General features: G+C 37.9%; 1 protein-coding gene across 1 annotated transcript in view; it reads right to left on the bottom strand.

Annotated features, from left to right (window-relative positions):
* Positions 1 to 16,615: 16,615 nt before the first annotated feature.
* Positions 16,616 to 18,607, bottom strand: part of rasgrp2 (RAS guanyl releasing protein 2 (calcium and DAG-regulated)) — a 32,311-nt gene continuing 30,319 nt past the window's right edge. The window contains exons 14-17 of the mRNA XM_052099567.1: positions 18,408 to 18,444; positions 18,137 to 18,298; positions 17,790 to 17,849; positions 16,616 to 17,672 (exon numbers count right to left, since the gene is read on the bottom strand). Coding sequence (XP_051955527.1) covers positions 17,794 to 17,849; positions 18,137 to 18,298; positions 18,408 to 18,444 — 255 coding nt within the window. The 3' untranslated portion in view covers positions 16,616 to 17,672; positions 17,790 to 17,793. The remainder of the gene's footprint in view (positions 17,673 to 17,789; positions 17,850 to 18,136; positions 18,299 to 18,407; positions 18,445 to 18,607) is intronic.

Genomic DNA, 18,607 nt, shown 5'->3' with positions numbered 1-18,607 from the left:
TACAAAAGGCTGTCCACATCGCATTTTCTGGTATTGCGTTTTTGTATTGTATTCCAGATAGCCTCTTTGTTTTAGAGTTTTGTTATTTCAACAAAGATATTTCACTTTTCTAGGCTGCATCTACCAGCAATTATTGTTATTATTATTTGGACTTTTACAGAACAACAGAGAGAGAAACAGGAAAATGCAGGAGAGAGGATCGGGAAATGAACCAGGCCGATCTTAAAGGAATTTCCAAAAATTTAAATTCTCTCATGATTTAGTCACCCTCCAGGCATCCCAGATGTGTGTGACTTTCTTTCTTCTGCAGAACAAAAAGGATTTTAGAAGAACTGTATTACATTTCACCACTGTATGTCCTCACGATGCAAGTGAATGTGTGACAAAATGTTTAAGCTCCAAAATCCACATAAAGGGAGCATGAAAGTATGTATGTTTTCAGACACAATATGATAGGTGTGTGTGAGAAACAGATCAATTTGTAAGTCATTTTTTGTCATAAATTCTCCTACCTGCCCAGTAGGGGGCAATATGGACAACTAATGTGAATCACCAAAAACAGAAGGAGAATGTGAAAGTGAAGGGAATAGGACTTAAATATTGATCTGTTTCACACCCACACCTATACTATCACTTCATAAGATATAGATTTAATCACCAAAGTCTTCTAAAAATCTTTGTTTAAGTTCAGCAGAATGAAAAAAAAATCAAATAAATTTTTGATGTCATGAGGGTGAGTAAATGATGAGAGAATTTTCATTTTTGGGTGAACTAACACATTAACCTGGGTTCCTGTGAGCTAGCAGCTCTTACATATGATGACCACTACCCACTACACCATGGCTCTGACCTTACCTTTTACGGTTTACAGTATTTAAAATACTAAGGTAATTCTATCCCATACATTAAAAGTGTTCTAAAGAGTGGGAAAAGTACCACACACACATTTTTATACACCATCATATTTCTTTACTATAAAATAAAATCAATATTGTAGCTTTGTAATGTTTGACATTTTTGTGGTGTGTTATTCTGTCTGACATTTGGTAAGGTCATTCCACGCTATTATTATAATATGCAACATTACTAAGAATAAGAATGAGTAACAGGTGAGGAGCCTTACTTTAAAGCAAATCTTTGTTTCTTACAGGCTTTCTAATCTTCCACCGCAATATGTCCTGAGAGATGTCCTGGTTTTATTTATTTATTTATTACTGACTGTGGACATGACACAATTGCAGTTTTGGAGGTGGCAAGGGAAGCAGGAAGTGGATTTTGACAATTTTCCTCTTTGACACGGACATAGTGGAGACAGTTGGACTCATTCCTTATTCAGCGGGGAGGCGACGGTGAATGAACTGACCCATTTTGGAATCCATATCCACTGTCACTTTCAATCACTACTGTGTCCTAGCATCCCTGCCAACCAATGACCACTCAGGCAGTCCTCAACACAATATGACTCACCACTGTTAATGGGTCAGAGATGCAGGGTGCATTAAGCTGGGTCTACTTTCACAGTGCTCCACAAAGCTGATCCTGAATCAGTCCCACCCAAGGAGGCCTATGATAAATGCTATCTGTTAGTATTCCAATTCACTCCCATTCATTCTGGAAATATATGCTATGTGATGCCACTCATCAATGCAGCAGATAGGAAAAAAATATCAGTCCATTTCACACTTTTAAGAGCCCTCCAAAAACAATCTGTCACTGGTAAAACATCATCAGAAAACTTTAATAAAAAATACAGTTACTTTTGAATGGCCTTCTGTGAAGAAAGATGCCTTTTGCCATCAAAATGAGGTGTTACTGCATCTGACAGCAGAGGCTAAGGGAGTAACACTAACCAGCCAATTCAAACACAGCAAGCCTACAAATTCAACAGTGGATCATTTGAGACCATGCCAGCTCTCACTACAATTTATCTGACCAGGTCAATCCCAGTTGGACCACTTAACAGTGACATAAGGCAATGGCTGTTTAAAGCAAGTGACTGCACAAACGGTAAATCAATATGCAAAGGCAATCAGTAGGCAAAGTGCTGAGTGAAAACACACTGATTGTAATGAATGGGTATTAAACCCTTCTGAATACCACATCATATAATCTAGGATGATTCATGCACAGGCAAAATACGCCATAGCTGAATTCAATACACACGGCCCCAGAGTCAAAGGTCACGCTCCACACCCTTCCACTTTGTTTCCTTCCACTGGATTGGATACCTGATACGCATGTATCAATCAAGCACAGTGGGTGATAGTTTTTAAAATGTAACCGCAAATAAAATTAACCACCTGCTTTGAAAGCATCAAGAATCAAACTGCACAAAGAATGCCTGATTGTATGTGCCACCTCCTCCAGAATGCAAAGGAAAATCAAATCCACCAACAGAATTATATGGAATAATGAAATCAAGCAGTGGAATTTCTCTTCTAAAATCAACTGTGGATTTATCAGCCTTTAATTGAAATGGTCCACAGCATACATAAATCCCCAAATTAAAAGATTGATAATCTTTTCTTGATTTTCAGGCAACTTTCCTGCATTCCAACCAAATGGTCCACAGCATACTTTGGTTAAAACCTAAGTGGCATAATGTATAGACTGTAATTTCAGACTATTTTCCTGCACGCTAAGTTTTTGATGTCTTAACTTGGTAGCTTTGCGAGCGCTCAAGCTTTTGCACATTGTTGTACAGTATGTTGTCTTAAATGATTCAGTCTGACCTACAGAAGACTTATGAGAACTACATGCTTTGATTGCTCCCCTTTTCTCAGCAGTTATATTATGGTATCACATTTCCACGGTACCACAAGGTCATTTGTAGCCCTTATGGTAGCCTGTTGGGTTCAGTAAATTCAGACATTCAGTCAGCCCACATTAACCGTGCTGGGCTGAACAACTGGAGCAACAGCAACGCAAACATTTACAGACACACAAACACATCCACTCCTGAGTCTACTAAACTCAGAGGATTCACCTGTTACAGTGCATCCAGAAAGTATTCACAGCACTTCACTTTTTCCACATTTTGTTATGTTACAGCCTTAGTCCAAAATTGATTCAATTAATTATTTTCCAAATAATTACAAACAATACCCCATAATGGCAACGTGAAAGAAGTTTGTTTGAAATCTTTGCAAATTTATTTAAAAAAAAATAAAATTAAAATCACATGTACATAAGTATTCACAGCCTTTGCTCAATACTTTGTTGAAGCACCTTTGGCACAAATTACATCCTCAAGTCTTTTTGTGAATGATGCTACAAGCTTGGCACACCTATTTTTGGGCAGTTTCTCCGATTCTTCTTTGCAGGACTTCTCAAGATCCATCAGGTTGGATGGGGAGGATTGGTGCACAGCCATTTTCAGATCTCTCCAGAGATGTTCAATCGGGTTCAAGTCTGGACTCTTACTGGGCCACTCAAGGATATTCACAGAGTTGTCCCGTAGCCACTCCTTTGTTATCTTGGCTGTGTGCTTAGGGTCGATGTCCTGTTGGAAGATGAACCTTCACCCCAGCCTGAGGTCCAGAGCGCTCTGGAGCAGGTTTTCATCAAGGATGTCTCTTTACATTGCTGCATTCATCTTTCCCTCGATCCTGACTAGTCTCCCAGTCCCTGTTGCTGAAAAACATCCCCACAGCACGATGCTGCCACCAACATTCTTCACTTTAGGGATGTATTGGCCAGGTGATGAGCGGTGCCTTGTTTCCTCCAGACATGACGCTTGCCATTCAGGCCAAAGTTCAATATTTGTTTCATCAGACCAGAGAATTTTGTTTCTCATGGTCTGAGAGTCCTTCAGGTGCCTTTTGGCAAACTCCAGGCGGGCTGTCATGTGCCTTTTACTGAGAAGTGACTTCTGTCTGGCCACTCTACCATACAGGCCTGATTGGTGAAGTGCTGCAGAGATGGTTGTTCTTCTGAAAGGTTCTCCTCTGTCCACAGAGAAATGCTGGAGCTCTGTCAGAGTGACCATCTTCCCTGACTAAGGCCCTTCTCCCCCGATCGCTCAGTTTGGCCTGGCGGCCAGTTCTAGGAAGAGTCCTGGTAGTTCCAAACTTCTTCCATTTACGGATGATGGAGGCCACTGTGCTCATTGGGACCTTCAATGCTGGAGAAATGTTTCTGTACCCTTCCCCAGATCTGTGCCTCAATTTAATCCTGTCTCAGAGGTCTACAGACAATTCCTTGGACTTCATGGCTTGGTTTGTGTTCTTACATGCACTGTTAACTGTGGGACCTTATATAGACAGGTGTGTGCCTTTCCAAATCATGTCCAATCAACTGAATTTACCACAGGACTCCAATCAAGTTGTAGAAACATCTCAAGGATGATCAGTGGAAACAGGATGCACCTGAGCTCAATTTTGAGTGTCATGGCAAAGGCTGTGAATACTTATATACATGTGATTTTTTTGTTTTTTATTTTTAATACATTTGCAAAGATTTCAAACAAACTTCTTTCACATTGTCATTATGGGGTATTGTTTGTAGAATTTTGAGTAAAATAATTAATTTAATCTATTTTGGAATAAGGCTGTAACATAACAAAATGTGGAAAAAGTTAAGCACTGTGAATCCTTTCCGGATGCACTGTAAATGCCTGAGGTCTTTTTTTCTACTTTTGTTTCTTCCTCACACTTACTCAAATATGATATTTTCTTGCACTATGTTTCAGTTTTACTGCCTGTCTTTGACTTCCCAGTCAGTCTATCTTTCCTCCTTGCTTTGTTTGACACAAATGCATACACACCTCTATATGCTCTCATGCACCATCCCTTGTGCACACAGAAATAGCGCAATCTATTTCTAACAACCATTACAGTCATACAGTGTAGTGACTGACTTCATTATTCACCTTCGTCAATGCCCCCACATTGCTGCCTCTGTCTCCCTTTCTCCTATTCTCATTCTTAACGAGTCATACTCCAGAGTCTCTATCCCTTCAAATCTAAAATGTTTCTCCTTTTAAGACACCCCCTTTAGTCAAGACTATTAGACCTGGTGCAGGATACTGCAAATTATGCTCACAAATAGCTTTCCAGAGGTCAATTAATTTTCTCACTGTAACACTCTTTTTAAGCCACAAAAGCTGCAAAGTCAAAACTACTGAAAGAGGTGATGATAGCTTTGACAACACACAATATTGTCTCAAACGATAAGTTGCAGCTATTAAAAAAAGCGAGCTGTAGCATCCTAGATCCACACTCCACTCAAAACCCTTCAGCTGTGGCTTCCATATCACTCGTGTACATTTAGCGGCATATCACAGAATAGTTGATTGCAGTAAGGCTGCTTTTGTAAGTCTTATCGCTCCTCTATAATTACTACTATTAATTACGCTTCTAACAAAGATTATTCAGAGACAGTCGCTCCATCTGAGATGTCTCTCAAAAGCAGATGGTGGCAGGCAGGAGTGCATAGAGGTCAACCACAAAATGATTTGCTGTTACCATCACACACCAGGAAGATTTTTACCCCAGTCACATCTGTAACTCTGTCATGACATTCTGTCATATGCTCTTTTGCATGGTGATGACACCCATCTACCACAATAGACATCACCAGCCCTGTCTTAGAGTGCTCAAAAGCATGATGGTGAATGACAGTAAAAACACCTTCAAGCCCCAGTGGAACTCCCTATCTCACCTCTGATTGCTCCCTTGGCTGTCAATCACAGAGGTCAGCGTGAAGTGCAACCACCGTCACAGCCCAGCAACTATTCTCTTATGCTAATTTAGCCTGTGATCTGCCATGACATTTAGCTGCAGTGTCTGCACTCTGCGTGCTGTTGATATATGGTATGTACAATTGTGTATGCATGTTCATGTTGGGGTAATGAGATATAATGAGATATGTCAAAGTGGTGTGAGTGCTTAATGGTGTGTTGGAGTGTCTGTTTATGTGCAAATGGTGCATTGTTTTAAATTGTTAAGTTTACAGCTACACAAAAATAGATGACAAAATGCTGCAGGTGCACTGTTGTAGCAGTGTAAACTCAGCAAAAAAGAAACGTCTCTTATTCTGCACACTGTATTTTAAAGATAATTTTGTAAAAATCCAAACAACTTTACAGATCGTTATTGTAAATGTTTAAACAATGTTTTCCATGCTTGTTCAATGAACCATCGTTAAGACACTAACAGCTTACAGATGGTAGGCAATTAAGGTCACAGTTATAAAAACTTAGGACACTAAAGAGACCCTTCTACTGACTCTGAAAAAACATGAGGACTGTAGCTGTGACCAGGGCAATAAATTGCAATGTCCATAATGTGAGACGCCTAAGTCAGCGCTACAGGGAGACTGTAAACAGCTGATTGTCCTTGCAGTGGCAGACCACATGTAACAACACCTGCACAGGATCGGTACATCTGAATATCACACCTGCGGGATGGGTACAAGATGGCAACAACTGCCCCAGTAACACCAAGAACGCACAATCCGTCCATCATTGCTCAGATTGTCTGCAATAGGTTGTGAGAGGCTGGACTGAGGACTTGTAGGCCTGTTGTAAGGCAGGCGATTACCAGATATCACCGGCAACAACGTCGCCTATGGGCAAAAACCCACATTCGCTGAACCAGACAGGACTGGCAAAAAGTGCTCTTCACTGATGAGTCGTGGTTTTGTCTCACCAGGGGTGATGATCACACTCCTGTTTATCGTCAAAGGAATGAGCATAACACCAAGGCCTGTACTCTAGAGCAGGATCAATTTGGAGGTGGAGGGTCACTCATGGTCTGGGGTGGTGTGTCACAGCATCATCGAACTGAGCTTGTTGTCACTGCTGGTAACGGTCAATGCTGTGTGTTACAGGGAAGACATCCTCCTCCCTCATGTGGTACCCTTCCTGCAGGCTCATCCTGACATGACCCTCCAGTGTGACAATGCCACCAGCCATACTGCTCGTTCTGTGCGTGATATCCTGCAAGACAGGAACGTCAGTATTCTACCATGGCCAGCGAAGCACGTCTGGGACCTGTTGGATCAGAGGGTGAGGGTTGGGGCCATTCCCCACAGAAATATCTGGGAACTTGCAAGTGCCTTGGTGGAAGAGTGGGGTTAACATCTCACAGCAAGAACTGGCAAATCTGGTGCAGTCCATGAGGAGGAGAAGCACTGCAGTAGCCTACTTAATGCAGCTGATGACCACACCAGATACTGACTGTTACTTTTTATTTTGATCCCCCCTTTGTTCAGCGACACATTATTCCATTCCTGTTAGTCACATGTCTGTTAAACCTGTTCAGTTGTAGTCTTAGTTGTTGAATCTTTTTATGTTCATACAAATATTTACACATGTTAAGTTTGCTGAAAATAAAAGCAGTTGAAACAGAGATGACGTTTCTATTCTATTTTTGCTTAGTTTAGTTTACTAAATTGAGCGATACTATTAAATTGACTACATTTTTCAGTGACAGTAGCTCAGCTATGTTCCCAATAGTGTATCTTTTTCAGAAGTTAAATCTTCCAATAAGTAGCAATGTAGTGTAACAAAACATCACATTGTAATACAAACACAGCAATGGAGGTTCAAATTAATGGTACACTTTATAATAACAGTGCATAAATAGTCATGAATTAATACCTGAATTAATAGTTACTTCCAAATAAATTAATGATTAGTTAATGAATGAACTAAGCAGGAATTAATAAAGAGCTAACATTAACAACTTCATGACTTGTATAAATACATGCTTTAATAACAGCCAACGTAAGTACATATTTGATAGTTAATGCATTAACTATAGGGATGCATTAACATAGGGAATAAACTAAATCAAACACCCTTTATAAGAAAGAATGTGAAGGACTTCAACCTTGAATTAATCATTCATATTTAATGTTGTCATAATCATTTTTTAAATACTTTTAGCTGTCTGCAGTTTTGCCACAATCATCATTGATTGACGCAGTATAATTCAGTATAAGTGCATAATTTTTTAAATAGACATAAAAAAGCTTAGAAAAACACAAAACATTATAATGATCAATAATAATTTAATCTCAACACATTTTACATTATCCTCCATCCTCATACTCACCCTACCACTCAATTAACTTGTCATCCGGACCATAGAAATAAGAAAGGTTGTCTTTAAGTTGCCGGATCAATATTTGTTTTTGTTATATATCTTTCTCAATATTTTTCATGGTTACTTGCGTTTCATCAGTACTCAAAATGTAAAATGATGATGATGACTGGGTTATCATCATCATCATCATCATCATCGTTGTTAATAATAGTAATTTGTTTTGTAAATTTTTCTATGAACATTTGTGCATGTAAACATTCAATCCTTTATTGTGTGAACTTCAACATCCATTTCAAGTGCAGATAGTTTTCTACATTTCTGTCCTGTCATTTCAGTTTGTCTCTGATGGGGCACTTATAAGCAGTTGGCTGCTTGCCACTATTTCCTATGGTAATGCTGACATTTTTAATCCAAAATTATTGGTTGTTTTGTTGGAATGAATTAAGGATTGAAGTCAGAGTGTTCATAATATACATTTTATGATGATATTTGAGTATTTTAATTAATTTTTTTAATTGCATTGCTAAGTGATAAAATAAGCATTTTTAGCATTTCCTATTTGACATCAGGAGAGTTAAAGTGAGACAAAACACTCCTTATAAATCATTTAAAAGTGTCTTGTACACTGTAAAAAATTTCAGTAATTTTAACAGTAAAATAGTGTAAAAATGCTACAGAAATCAAATTTTAATTGATTAACAAATATTAACTGTAAAATATACTGTAAAATGTTTTAATATATTTGAAAAGTCAATACAGTAGTTTTTACAATACAATGATGTAAAAATTAAATAATTTAAATGGAAAAACAACGATTTTCCTGTATAATTAATGGTAAAAAGAACAAGAGAGTATGTGTACTTTTTTTTACAGTATATTGTTGTTAAAATTACAGTAAAAAACAGTAATCGGGCGTTCCCACAATTCCCTGCGTGACCCATTACATTTCATTATATTTTATGGGAATAGTTATGTTTCTTCTTGTTTTTAATATCAGTTAGGTACACTAGGGTGTTCTGTGTTATATTTGATGTAATTTAGTTCATGTTTACTGCATTATTTAAATCTCACCATGTGTTACCATGATGGTGATTAGTGTTTGTGTAAGTGATGTTGAGCGCTGTCTCAATAAGTTTTTTGTCATTACTTCTGGAAGAGGCACTACTGATGAACTTCATGTCATCATGTGCCCTTCTGTAACAAATACCTAATGAAGTAAACAACAGATTTTTAAAGTTTAAGAAGGCATGTTAATTTAATTTTTTTTTACTGTAAATTTTACTGCATTTGTTTTGTTTTTACAGTGCCAGTGTGTAAATTACAACCATATTAAACTGTAAAATGTACAGGTTGTTATGTAAAGTGGTTTACATTTAACTGTATATTTTACAGAATTATTCTGGCAACCACAGCTGCCAAATACTTAACAGGTATGTATGGGTTTTCTTTTATTTATTTTTATCCCCTTTTCTCCCAATTTGCCCAATTGGGAATGCCTGATTCCCATTACTTAGTAGGTCCTCATGGAGGCGTGGTTACTAACCTCAATCCGGGTGGTGGAGGACAAGTCTCAGTTGCCTCCACTTCTGAGAACGTCAATCCATGCATATTATCTCATGACTCATTGTGCATGGCACCGCAGGGACTAAGCATTTGGAGACTCATGCTACCCCCCGCGATCCACACACAACCACCAATCGCGACCACCCATGTGACTCTACTTTCCCTAGCAACCAGGCAAATTTGGTTGCTTAGGAGGCCTGGCTGGAGTCACTCAGCACACCCTTGATTAGGGGTTGTAGTCAGACTCAGTACTCGCTGAGCTACCTATGCCCCCTTATGTTTGGGTTTTCTTTTGAGCCTGTATATGCTTCAAAAGAGGTTTAATTCCTTTGAATCATATTAGTGGAAGAATGACATTTGACTTTCGGTATTGTTTTTTCTTCACTTTAAAGGTGTTTTCCCTTTAAATGTTGTGTCTTTTTAATATTATATATGCTGGTGGACTTGTAATTTCAAATTAGGAGATCTTTAAAAAAAATCTTGGTCTTTATTGCATTGGTGTAAAAGGGTAAGGATCACCTTAGTGCATGTATGTCATTACAAACTTGTTAACTACCCGTGAATCCATAACTTGTTAATGCATCATCATGTCATGACTTTACTTGGTGGGGCACATCATTTTAAACTTACTATCAACTACACGTGTACTACAAAAGTATTCATCCCAATCAAATCACATTGTTTAGCATCATTTAGTTTGTCATGAGGTAAAAGATTCTGACATGGCCTGTGTATGGATGACAAGTGAACTGAGTGGTAGGACTGACAGTGGTAGGGAGGGTATGAAGGAAAAGGAATAGAGAATCACACAGAACGGGTTGAGATCAATTATTTTTATTAATAATTATTATTGGTGGCAAAAATTAAAGGTGTATTAACTCAATTACACTCCCTTACACCATCTAGCACTCTGTGCATGTGTTGAGCACAATAAAGTGTAACTGAGCTTGAAATCACAACTGTGCTTAGAGACTGCAATGGCAATATGTACAGTGATAAAAGAGTTACATTTTGGTTTATTCTCACCCAAAACTGATAGTATTACTCACAAAGACATGTATTCAACCACTGGACTCATACATTTATGCATTTATGCTGTTTATGTGGTTTTTGGAACTTAAAAAATGTGGTCCCTATTCACTTGAATCATGCATTGTGTGGGCCTACATAGCTGAGATATTCTTCTAAAATGTTCATTTGTGTTCTGCAGAAGAAAGAAAGTCATTCATATCTGGAATGGCACAAGGGTGAGTAAAAGATGGGAGAAATATTCCTTCAATGTTTTCAACATTTAATTAGGACGAGCCATGTAAATTATGCAGAATAATCCTGCGTCATCCAGTGATGTTTGTGGCGAACCGGAAGACATCAAAATGTATAAAAGAATGTTTTAATTATGACCATATTGAATTATGGACATTTAACTCAAGGTTGGAGTACTTCACATTCTTTCTTATAAAGCCTGTTTGATTTAGTTTATTCCCTAATGTTAATTAATGAATTAACTATAAAACATGGAATTAAGGTGACTGTTATTAATGCATGGATTCATATTACTCATGTTGTAGTAAATGTTAGCTCTTCATTAATTCCTGATTAGTCCATTCCTTAATTCATCATTAATTTATGCAGAAGTAACTATTAATTCAGGTATTAATTAACGATTCAGAAGTATGTTATATGTTGTGTTGGGAACTCTGATTTGTTTTAGTGAATTGATTCTTTTGGACTTTTCATGTAGTTCACATAAATTATTCTCTAATAACTTGTGCCCCAAAGAGACCTTACTTATTTTTTAAAGCTAAGTATTTGGTTGCTGCTGTTTTCGATTCAGTGATATACTGTAAAATAGGGGTTTTACTAATTTTATTAGACATTTATGTTTAATTTACAGTTGTTAAAATCGCAGCCATTAGCTCCTTCCATGATGCATCACAATCTTTGAATCCTGGTGGAGCAATTATTCAAATCTTCGAATCTGAGATCCACATGCCCAGGTGAGATGCGTTCACCCACAAGTGAGCATGCATAAATGCCCCCACACACAGATTTGCTGGATTTGGCTACCCAATATAACCCAGTTCAGCTGAATCCTGCCAGCCATAGCTTGATTTAATTACTACCTCATTACTCTCTACAGCTGCACATACTCAGTTTGTACTCTCTGTCATTCGACTCTTCTCACACTCCTGGCTTGTGAATTCTACTCAAGGGGTGGGGGAGGGTGGTTAAATGAAATAGAAAATGTTGAGTTTGGGATGTAAAACTGCAAAGTGGTGTGAACCGATGAGGGAGAAAGAGCAAGAGAGAAGGGAGATGGTGTGAGTAGATCCAATCTCCAGGCCTGTCAGTCAAAGCTGGTGTGTTTACTGTCCTAGGTCCACACATTTCTACCCCTCTTATAAGCATTACATATGCAGTGAAGGGTGTCTCGCATCAGCTGTATTGATCATGTGCCAGCACCGACCAGCAGTCTCTGCTGATTGAATATGTTGGATGAATCCCCTTGAAGGAGCTTCATCTTCAAAGCTGTGCCAAAGCTCTGGATCAAACACAAAGTGTCGTAAGTGATTACATACAGTAATGATAATGACTTTGTTCTGCTCTGGATAAGTTTGTTTAATGAATGCAGTCTCCAAGTTTGTTAGCAGGTCTCACTTGGGGGCTTCTCCCTATGTGAAGTACAAAGAGGCATGCAGACCAATTCCTGAAGTGAGTAAAATGGTTCCTGTCATTAAAATGGTTATATTGCTAGTTCATGATTTCTTATGGTCTATGCACCTAGTTCCTGTCTTCTAGACTATAAGTGTCATAACATGGGAACTGCTCACCCTTTACAAAAAATTACTATGATGGGACAAAATGCTAAATGCTATAGAGCTGACAGTTTTGCCCTTCACTGCAGCTCTTAAATCTAATTTACACTTGCGCGTATTCTTCGTTCATTCATGCCTTTAAGTTGGGGGTGGGATAGTCTGTTTGTTCGATCAACAACACACGGAAGTCTTTATTTTTTGCAATTCCATTCAGTGATGCTTGTGGCACAGAAATTACTCACTTCGGCTTTCATTTTCAGTTTGTTCCTCACATCACTACGGTATGGGTTCAGAAAACTTGATGTGCATGAGTTGTTTTTATGGTATTTTTTTATTTTGTTTGTCTTTTTTGAGCTTGACAGTCACTGATCAATTTGTGCTTTTGGTGTATATAAAAAAAAGAACATGAACATTCTTAAAAAACAAGAAGCAAAAAAGAAAATCATATGGGTTGGGAAAGACATGAGTAAAAGAGTAAATGTTAAAAGGTGTTTTCAATTTTGGGTTAAAAATAATTATTTAAAGGTGATGTTTAATTTTTCCAATGTTAAAATTATTTCTCATTTCTCAGCTCAATATTTAAGGGATAATGTACAGTCAGCCAGTTGTTATCGCACAATAAACCCGACAGGGTGATCAGGACCCGACGCAAAACGGGGGACTCTTGCATCACCCCGAAGGGGTTTAATGTGCGAAAACAACTGATTGACTGTATGTTATCCTGATTATTACACGACTACTAACCAAATAATTAAATACATGGACAAACAATATTGATTTGCATTGAAATTATGTCATTTGTGAACCAAGTTCTCAAAGATTTCTGTCGGTATTTATCTGACTCCTCAATAATCAGTCTATTACAAACTACAGACTACTTGCCAAATAAATAAATAATTGGACATTGATTTGCACTGACATTATGCAATTTTGTGAGAAGAAATATATCGCCGAACAGCTGAAATCCACCTTTGATATGCGTCGGAGTTCTGTTGGTAAATTAATAAATGCATACAAAACACTGATTTGAGTTTAAATTATTTTATTAGCTTTCTTGTAGAGAGATTGCCCAGTGATCCGAGAAGCAGGAGAGCCGGCTCTCCGAACCCGGGTGAGCGGTCTGAAACGACTAAATCTCCGGATGTGCGAAGTTACAGAGCAATATCTGACCTCTGGGTGGCGCCATTGACCAATCAGAATTGTGTTTTCCTGAGAGCCATGTAATAAGCAGAGTTAACTGTAAGAAAGCAATTTGTAGGTTGATTTTACCTAAAGGTCTAACACTGTTGCTCTGTGTTGCTATCAAAACATTCCTGTTAGTTTGAGCAGCCTGACAACATTAGCTCAATCTATATGTGAATCTGAGGCAGGACTATCTGTTTGTCCAACCAACAGCAGATGGTGGGAGTTTCCTGGAATCTGTTTGAAAACAGTTATTCATTTTGCAATTCTGTTCGGTGACACTAGTGGGGCAAAAATTTGCCACTTCAGCTTTAAACAAAGAGATATAAAGTTTCTTAAAGCTTCTGAAGGGTGTTCACAATAAAATGACTCCAGACACAGCATTGGCCTCACAAATGGCGTTTAGTTTACCATAAACAATTGTTACCTTTGTACATTTTTGTAAGAGACACCAGACTGTTTAAATTAGTTTTCTTAAGCCAGGGACAGGTCAGTCTACTTGCCACTTTAAAGCACTTGAAGTTCAGATGAGGATAGTACAAATTACAATTGAAACAGTACTGATGACTTCCTTTCAATGTCAGTGAAGTGAGTGACCCAGAATGGAACATGACATAAAGCTCAAACTATCTTTTCTGACAGGCCCGTCTTCATCACAGTAACTCTTACATTTTCATTTCCTCCTCTGACCTCAATCAAGGCCTTTCACTTTTATCAAAGTGCAATTTCCATCACAGATATAAACTCATTTGCGTTCATGAAGGTCAACGACTGAATGAACACAAACGGAGGGAGTTATCTGGACATGGCTGGTCTAACAGCACAATTTTAGGTCATTATGAAAATTCACTGTAGGATGAGTCAGTAAATAAGTAGATTTGAAAGACGTCACACCAGCCAACTGCTGCTAAGTTCTGGTGAAGGACAGAAGCATATTGGAGAACCAGCTAGTGAGAAAACGCACTCCATGACCTGTTTAAAGGGATAGTTCACCCAAAAAGAAAAATTCTGTCATCATTTACTCAATCCATGTGACCTACTTTCTTTTGTGGAATGCAAAAGGAGAACACAAAAAATGTCAGTCACCATTCACATTCATTACGCCTTTATTTCATACATTGAAAATGAATGGTGACTGAGGCTATCAGTCACTATCATTCTGTTTAACGTCACTCGTTTAAAAATGTTAAACTGTCACGTGCAGCTGTAACTGTCCATATCTGATCAAAAACTTGTGCTCACATTTGTGGTCAGACCCAATTTAGTTTCACTCAAAAATATTACAAGATGCATCTGAGACGCATTTATGATTAGATCAACCAAAGGTGGTTAATACCCAGTATAAACAGGGCTCATGTTTTGTGTTTCATTCACAAAAACATGTAACACGTTCAGCTGTATTGCACTTCTTTCCCTGTAAATACACCCTTCCAGAGCAACCACTAATGAATGTTAATTTCAGTCCCTTGGCACTGATCCAATACTGCTGATAAAGTGTGTGTGTGAAGCCCGTGGGGGCAACAAAGCATCTCGAGCAGTGCTTTCATACTGAACATTAGTAAAATGGACCAGAAAGACTGGCTTTCTTCTCTCGTCTGTAATTAAGGCGTTAATTATTTAAATGAAGCTGTAGATGGTTCCCTTAAGCATTCTGATACCCATAGCAGGCATTCATAGAGACTCCATCAAACGCTCTCCATGCAGATGCTCTCACAAGGGTAATTGTAGTGGAGACGATCCATATCATATACCACTATCAGTGCAACTGAGGAGACGCACACCATTCCTGACCTCTGCTGCGGTTTCCTTCTCTACTTGCTTACGAAATCTTCCAGAAATAGAAGAAAATATTGATAGCCGACTCTCATGTGGATTCATCGTATTATCTTGCTTGTCCACAAAGTGAAAATGAAGTATACAATAATTTTCTTGAAACTGAAGCCTGTTTGTAGGAAGTGTCCTTTTTTTGCAAATTAAAATGTGAGGAATAGATGTGCAGTCTGTTTAACAACTTGAACTGTCTAAAAGGTGTAGGTCACCCATAAATGTAAACTTAGTTTTCATTTACTCACCCTAATTTTGTTCTAAACTTTTATATCTTTCTCTCTTGCGTAGAACACAATAGGAGAAATTTGGAAGAATGTTGATGCTGCCTTTTTTTCCCATTCTATAGAAATGGTGACTGAGACTAACATTCTACCTAACGTTTCCTTGTGTTTTCCATGGAAGGAAATCACACCGGTTTGACATAACAGAATTTATATTTTTCTATGAATACAACCTTTAAAGTCACTGCACATTTTCCAGTGTTTGAATATGCTGTTTTTAGTAAATGTTTCCATTGTATTTTATATGCATGTCTTATCTGAAAATTTCCCCCCACCTCAAGCAAGTGTATACTTTATGCACACTTTGAAGATTTGATGTGTATCTTGGCATTTCTATCCAACATTTTTTATGCAATATCCCAAATTTGCATACAAATATGTGGATGGAAACCCAGTATTGACACCAAGGTATATTACCCTCACAGCCATATTTTTATTTGCGAAAAATGAAACATGGCACCTACCCTCATGAAAGTCTATGTGACAGCTGTGGAAGAAACTTAGTGATCACTGGTTATTTTACATTTGAAATGCAAAAGCATTAGCTTCTGCTTGCGTAAAGCGCTAATGGCAGTCTTGAGCACATAATGTGGCTCAGATGGCCATACTTTAAGTCCCACCCACACCATGATTACACATGAACAATAGCACTCCGAGTGACATGGTTCACCCATGTAACCTTAAAAGCTCTTGTTGATGAAGTGACAAGCACAACTTAACTGTGAACGTAATTGCAGCCTTGCAGCTAAAGGTTCAACCTGCTAGATTAACCATCAGAGCCAAGGTCAATTTCAGACTATAATGCACACAGTGTGGTATTTGCTGTAACTAGTGAGTTTAAACACTTTTATTGGGGAAAATCTTAACAGGCGAGTCAGTTTTCTTCATTTTGTTGCTTTTATTTGCATCTGTGTTGTTTTTCTGAGCAGGGAATACATAGATGATGGCATTGCCCCAGCCATATCCCTTGAGAATCACAGATTGTGTCTTTTAAAGGGATATTTCACCCAAAAATGAACATTTGGTTTTCATTTACTCACCTTCATTTTGCTCTGACCCTGTATGACTTTCGTTCTTCTGTGGAACACAAAATCGATATGCTAGGGACTGGCAAACTCAGTCACCATTCACTTTCACTGTAGGCAATGGATAAAACATGCATTGAAACTGGATGGTGACTGAGGCTGTAGGTCCATAACATTCTGTTCCACAAAAGAAAGCCAAATGTGCATGGGAACAACATATGGGTGACTAAATAAAGACCCTTAATGGTGCAATCTCCTCTCATTTCTCAGATAACAATACTTTTCTTTAAAAAAAATATAAACAATGACATCCAGACAGCTTACTTATTCTTATCCTATATGTATCCTTCTCTGTGGCAAAAACACTGGCAAACATACATGTTGATACACTCAAATGTATATATCTAGGAAAACAAATAATTCATATGCATAGAGATAATATAAATAAGAAAAAAGACAATGCGATCGATGCAGCACAAAGCTTGTCATGTCAGCACAACAGCGCCTTCTGTTGGTGTGAAATGAGCCCATGACCAGGGTAGCAGTGATCTCTGCAACATGTCATTCATTTGACCTTGACTTCTTTTCAGATTGTATATATATCATGGAGATTAAACAGGACAATGAAACCATGCAGTTACAAGAATTACACACATTTAGGATACTAGATAAATAAAAGCCTTGTACAATGTCAGATATTATCATAGTTGGTGTGCTTTTTTTTTATTTTATTTTTTTTTATATATATTTGTTTTTACATATGATACTCCTTTTCCAGAAGATTTTTAGTATAATTTTTATGTGGTTCATATCAATGTTGGAGGGCTAAAGAACATGAAGAAAATTGGAAAGCAAACACAGACATTGGAGTTTTGGAGAATAATGTTGCTAGGCTGCCGAATCTTATTAGTTCCCTCCAGGATTTTCCTATGGAAATAGAAAGAATGAATCCAATGCCAGGTTATGGATTTCTCTTCATAAAATAAAATTGGTAATGAAAGTACAAGACATATTTGTTAGCCTCATAATTCTTCTCTCGCTTACCTCATCAAAGGTGGACATCAAAAACCTCGTCCTCTTCCTCTTGAGAGCCATCTGGGATGACTGTGGAGGTAGAGAGAATACAAAATGCTGGGAAAGTATTTTATCAAGTTATTATCGTAATTGTTTACTTTTTCTAAAGATCAAATTCATTCCTGGACATGATTGTGATTGTACCAAAATTATATAAAATATAAATAGGATCTGATCATACAATCTGATCTGACTAGAACAATAACAGACTGCTTAAACAAATTACACACACATGATTGCTGAAGATCAAACTGTTTTAACAATTTAAACAGAAATCTAGGTCCAAAGAGGTCTTTTGGACAATTGCATGTACATACCTGCATGCTCTGTTATTTGCTGGGTGCTGTTGGGTGGCGGGAAGCTGAAGGAACGTGTGGCCTTAAAGGAAGTGCCATTGTGACAACTGACACTCTGCACCCGCTTGCGGCACTCAATGGCCAAATTACTCCGACAGTCTTTATGACAGCTAACACCACAGACTGAAAAACAAAAGAGGAGGGTAATGATGCTATGACAACTTTATTTAAAAAGACCACGTGGCTATTCAATGTTACTCTGAAAATTGGAGGACTAAGTTTGTTTTCATACCTTGACATTTGTAACGTTGTTTGTAAAAGCCCCATATCTGAAAGAATTAGAATATATTTAGGCAAAATGACAGAGAATAAAAGAAAAATATTCTATACATAAGGTTCAATACATCAGTATACAGTCAGGTCCATAAATATTGGGACATCGACACAATTCTAATCTTTTTGGCTCTATACACCAACACAATGGATTTGAAA

This window comes from Xyrauchen texanus, chromosome 31 (assembly GCF_025860055.1).
Source record: "Xyrauchen texanus isolate HMW12.3.18 chromosome 31, RBS_HiC_50CHRs, whole genome shotgun sequence".
In the NCBI taxonomy this organism is placed as follows: Eukaryota; Metazoa; Chordata; class Actinopteri; order Cypriniformes; family Catostomidae; genus Xyrauchen; species Xyrauchen texanus.
Note: the sequence above shows the minus strand (reverse complement) of the source record. Positions and strands in the feature narration are given on the sequence as shown.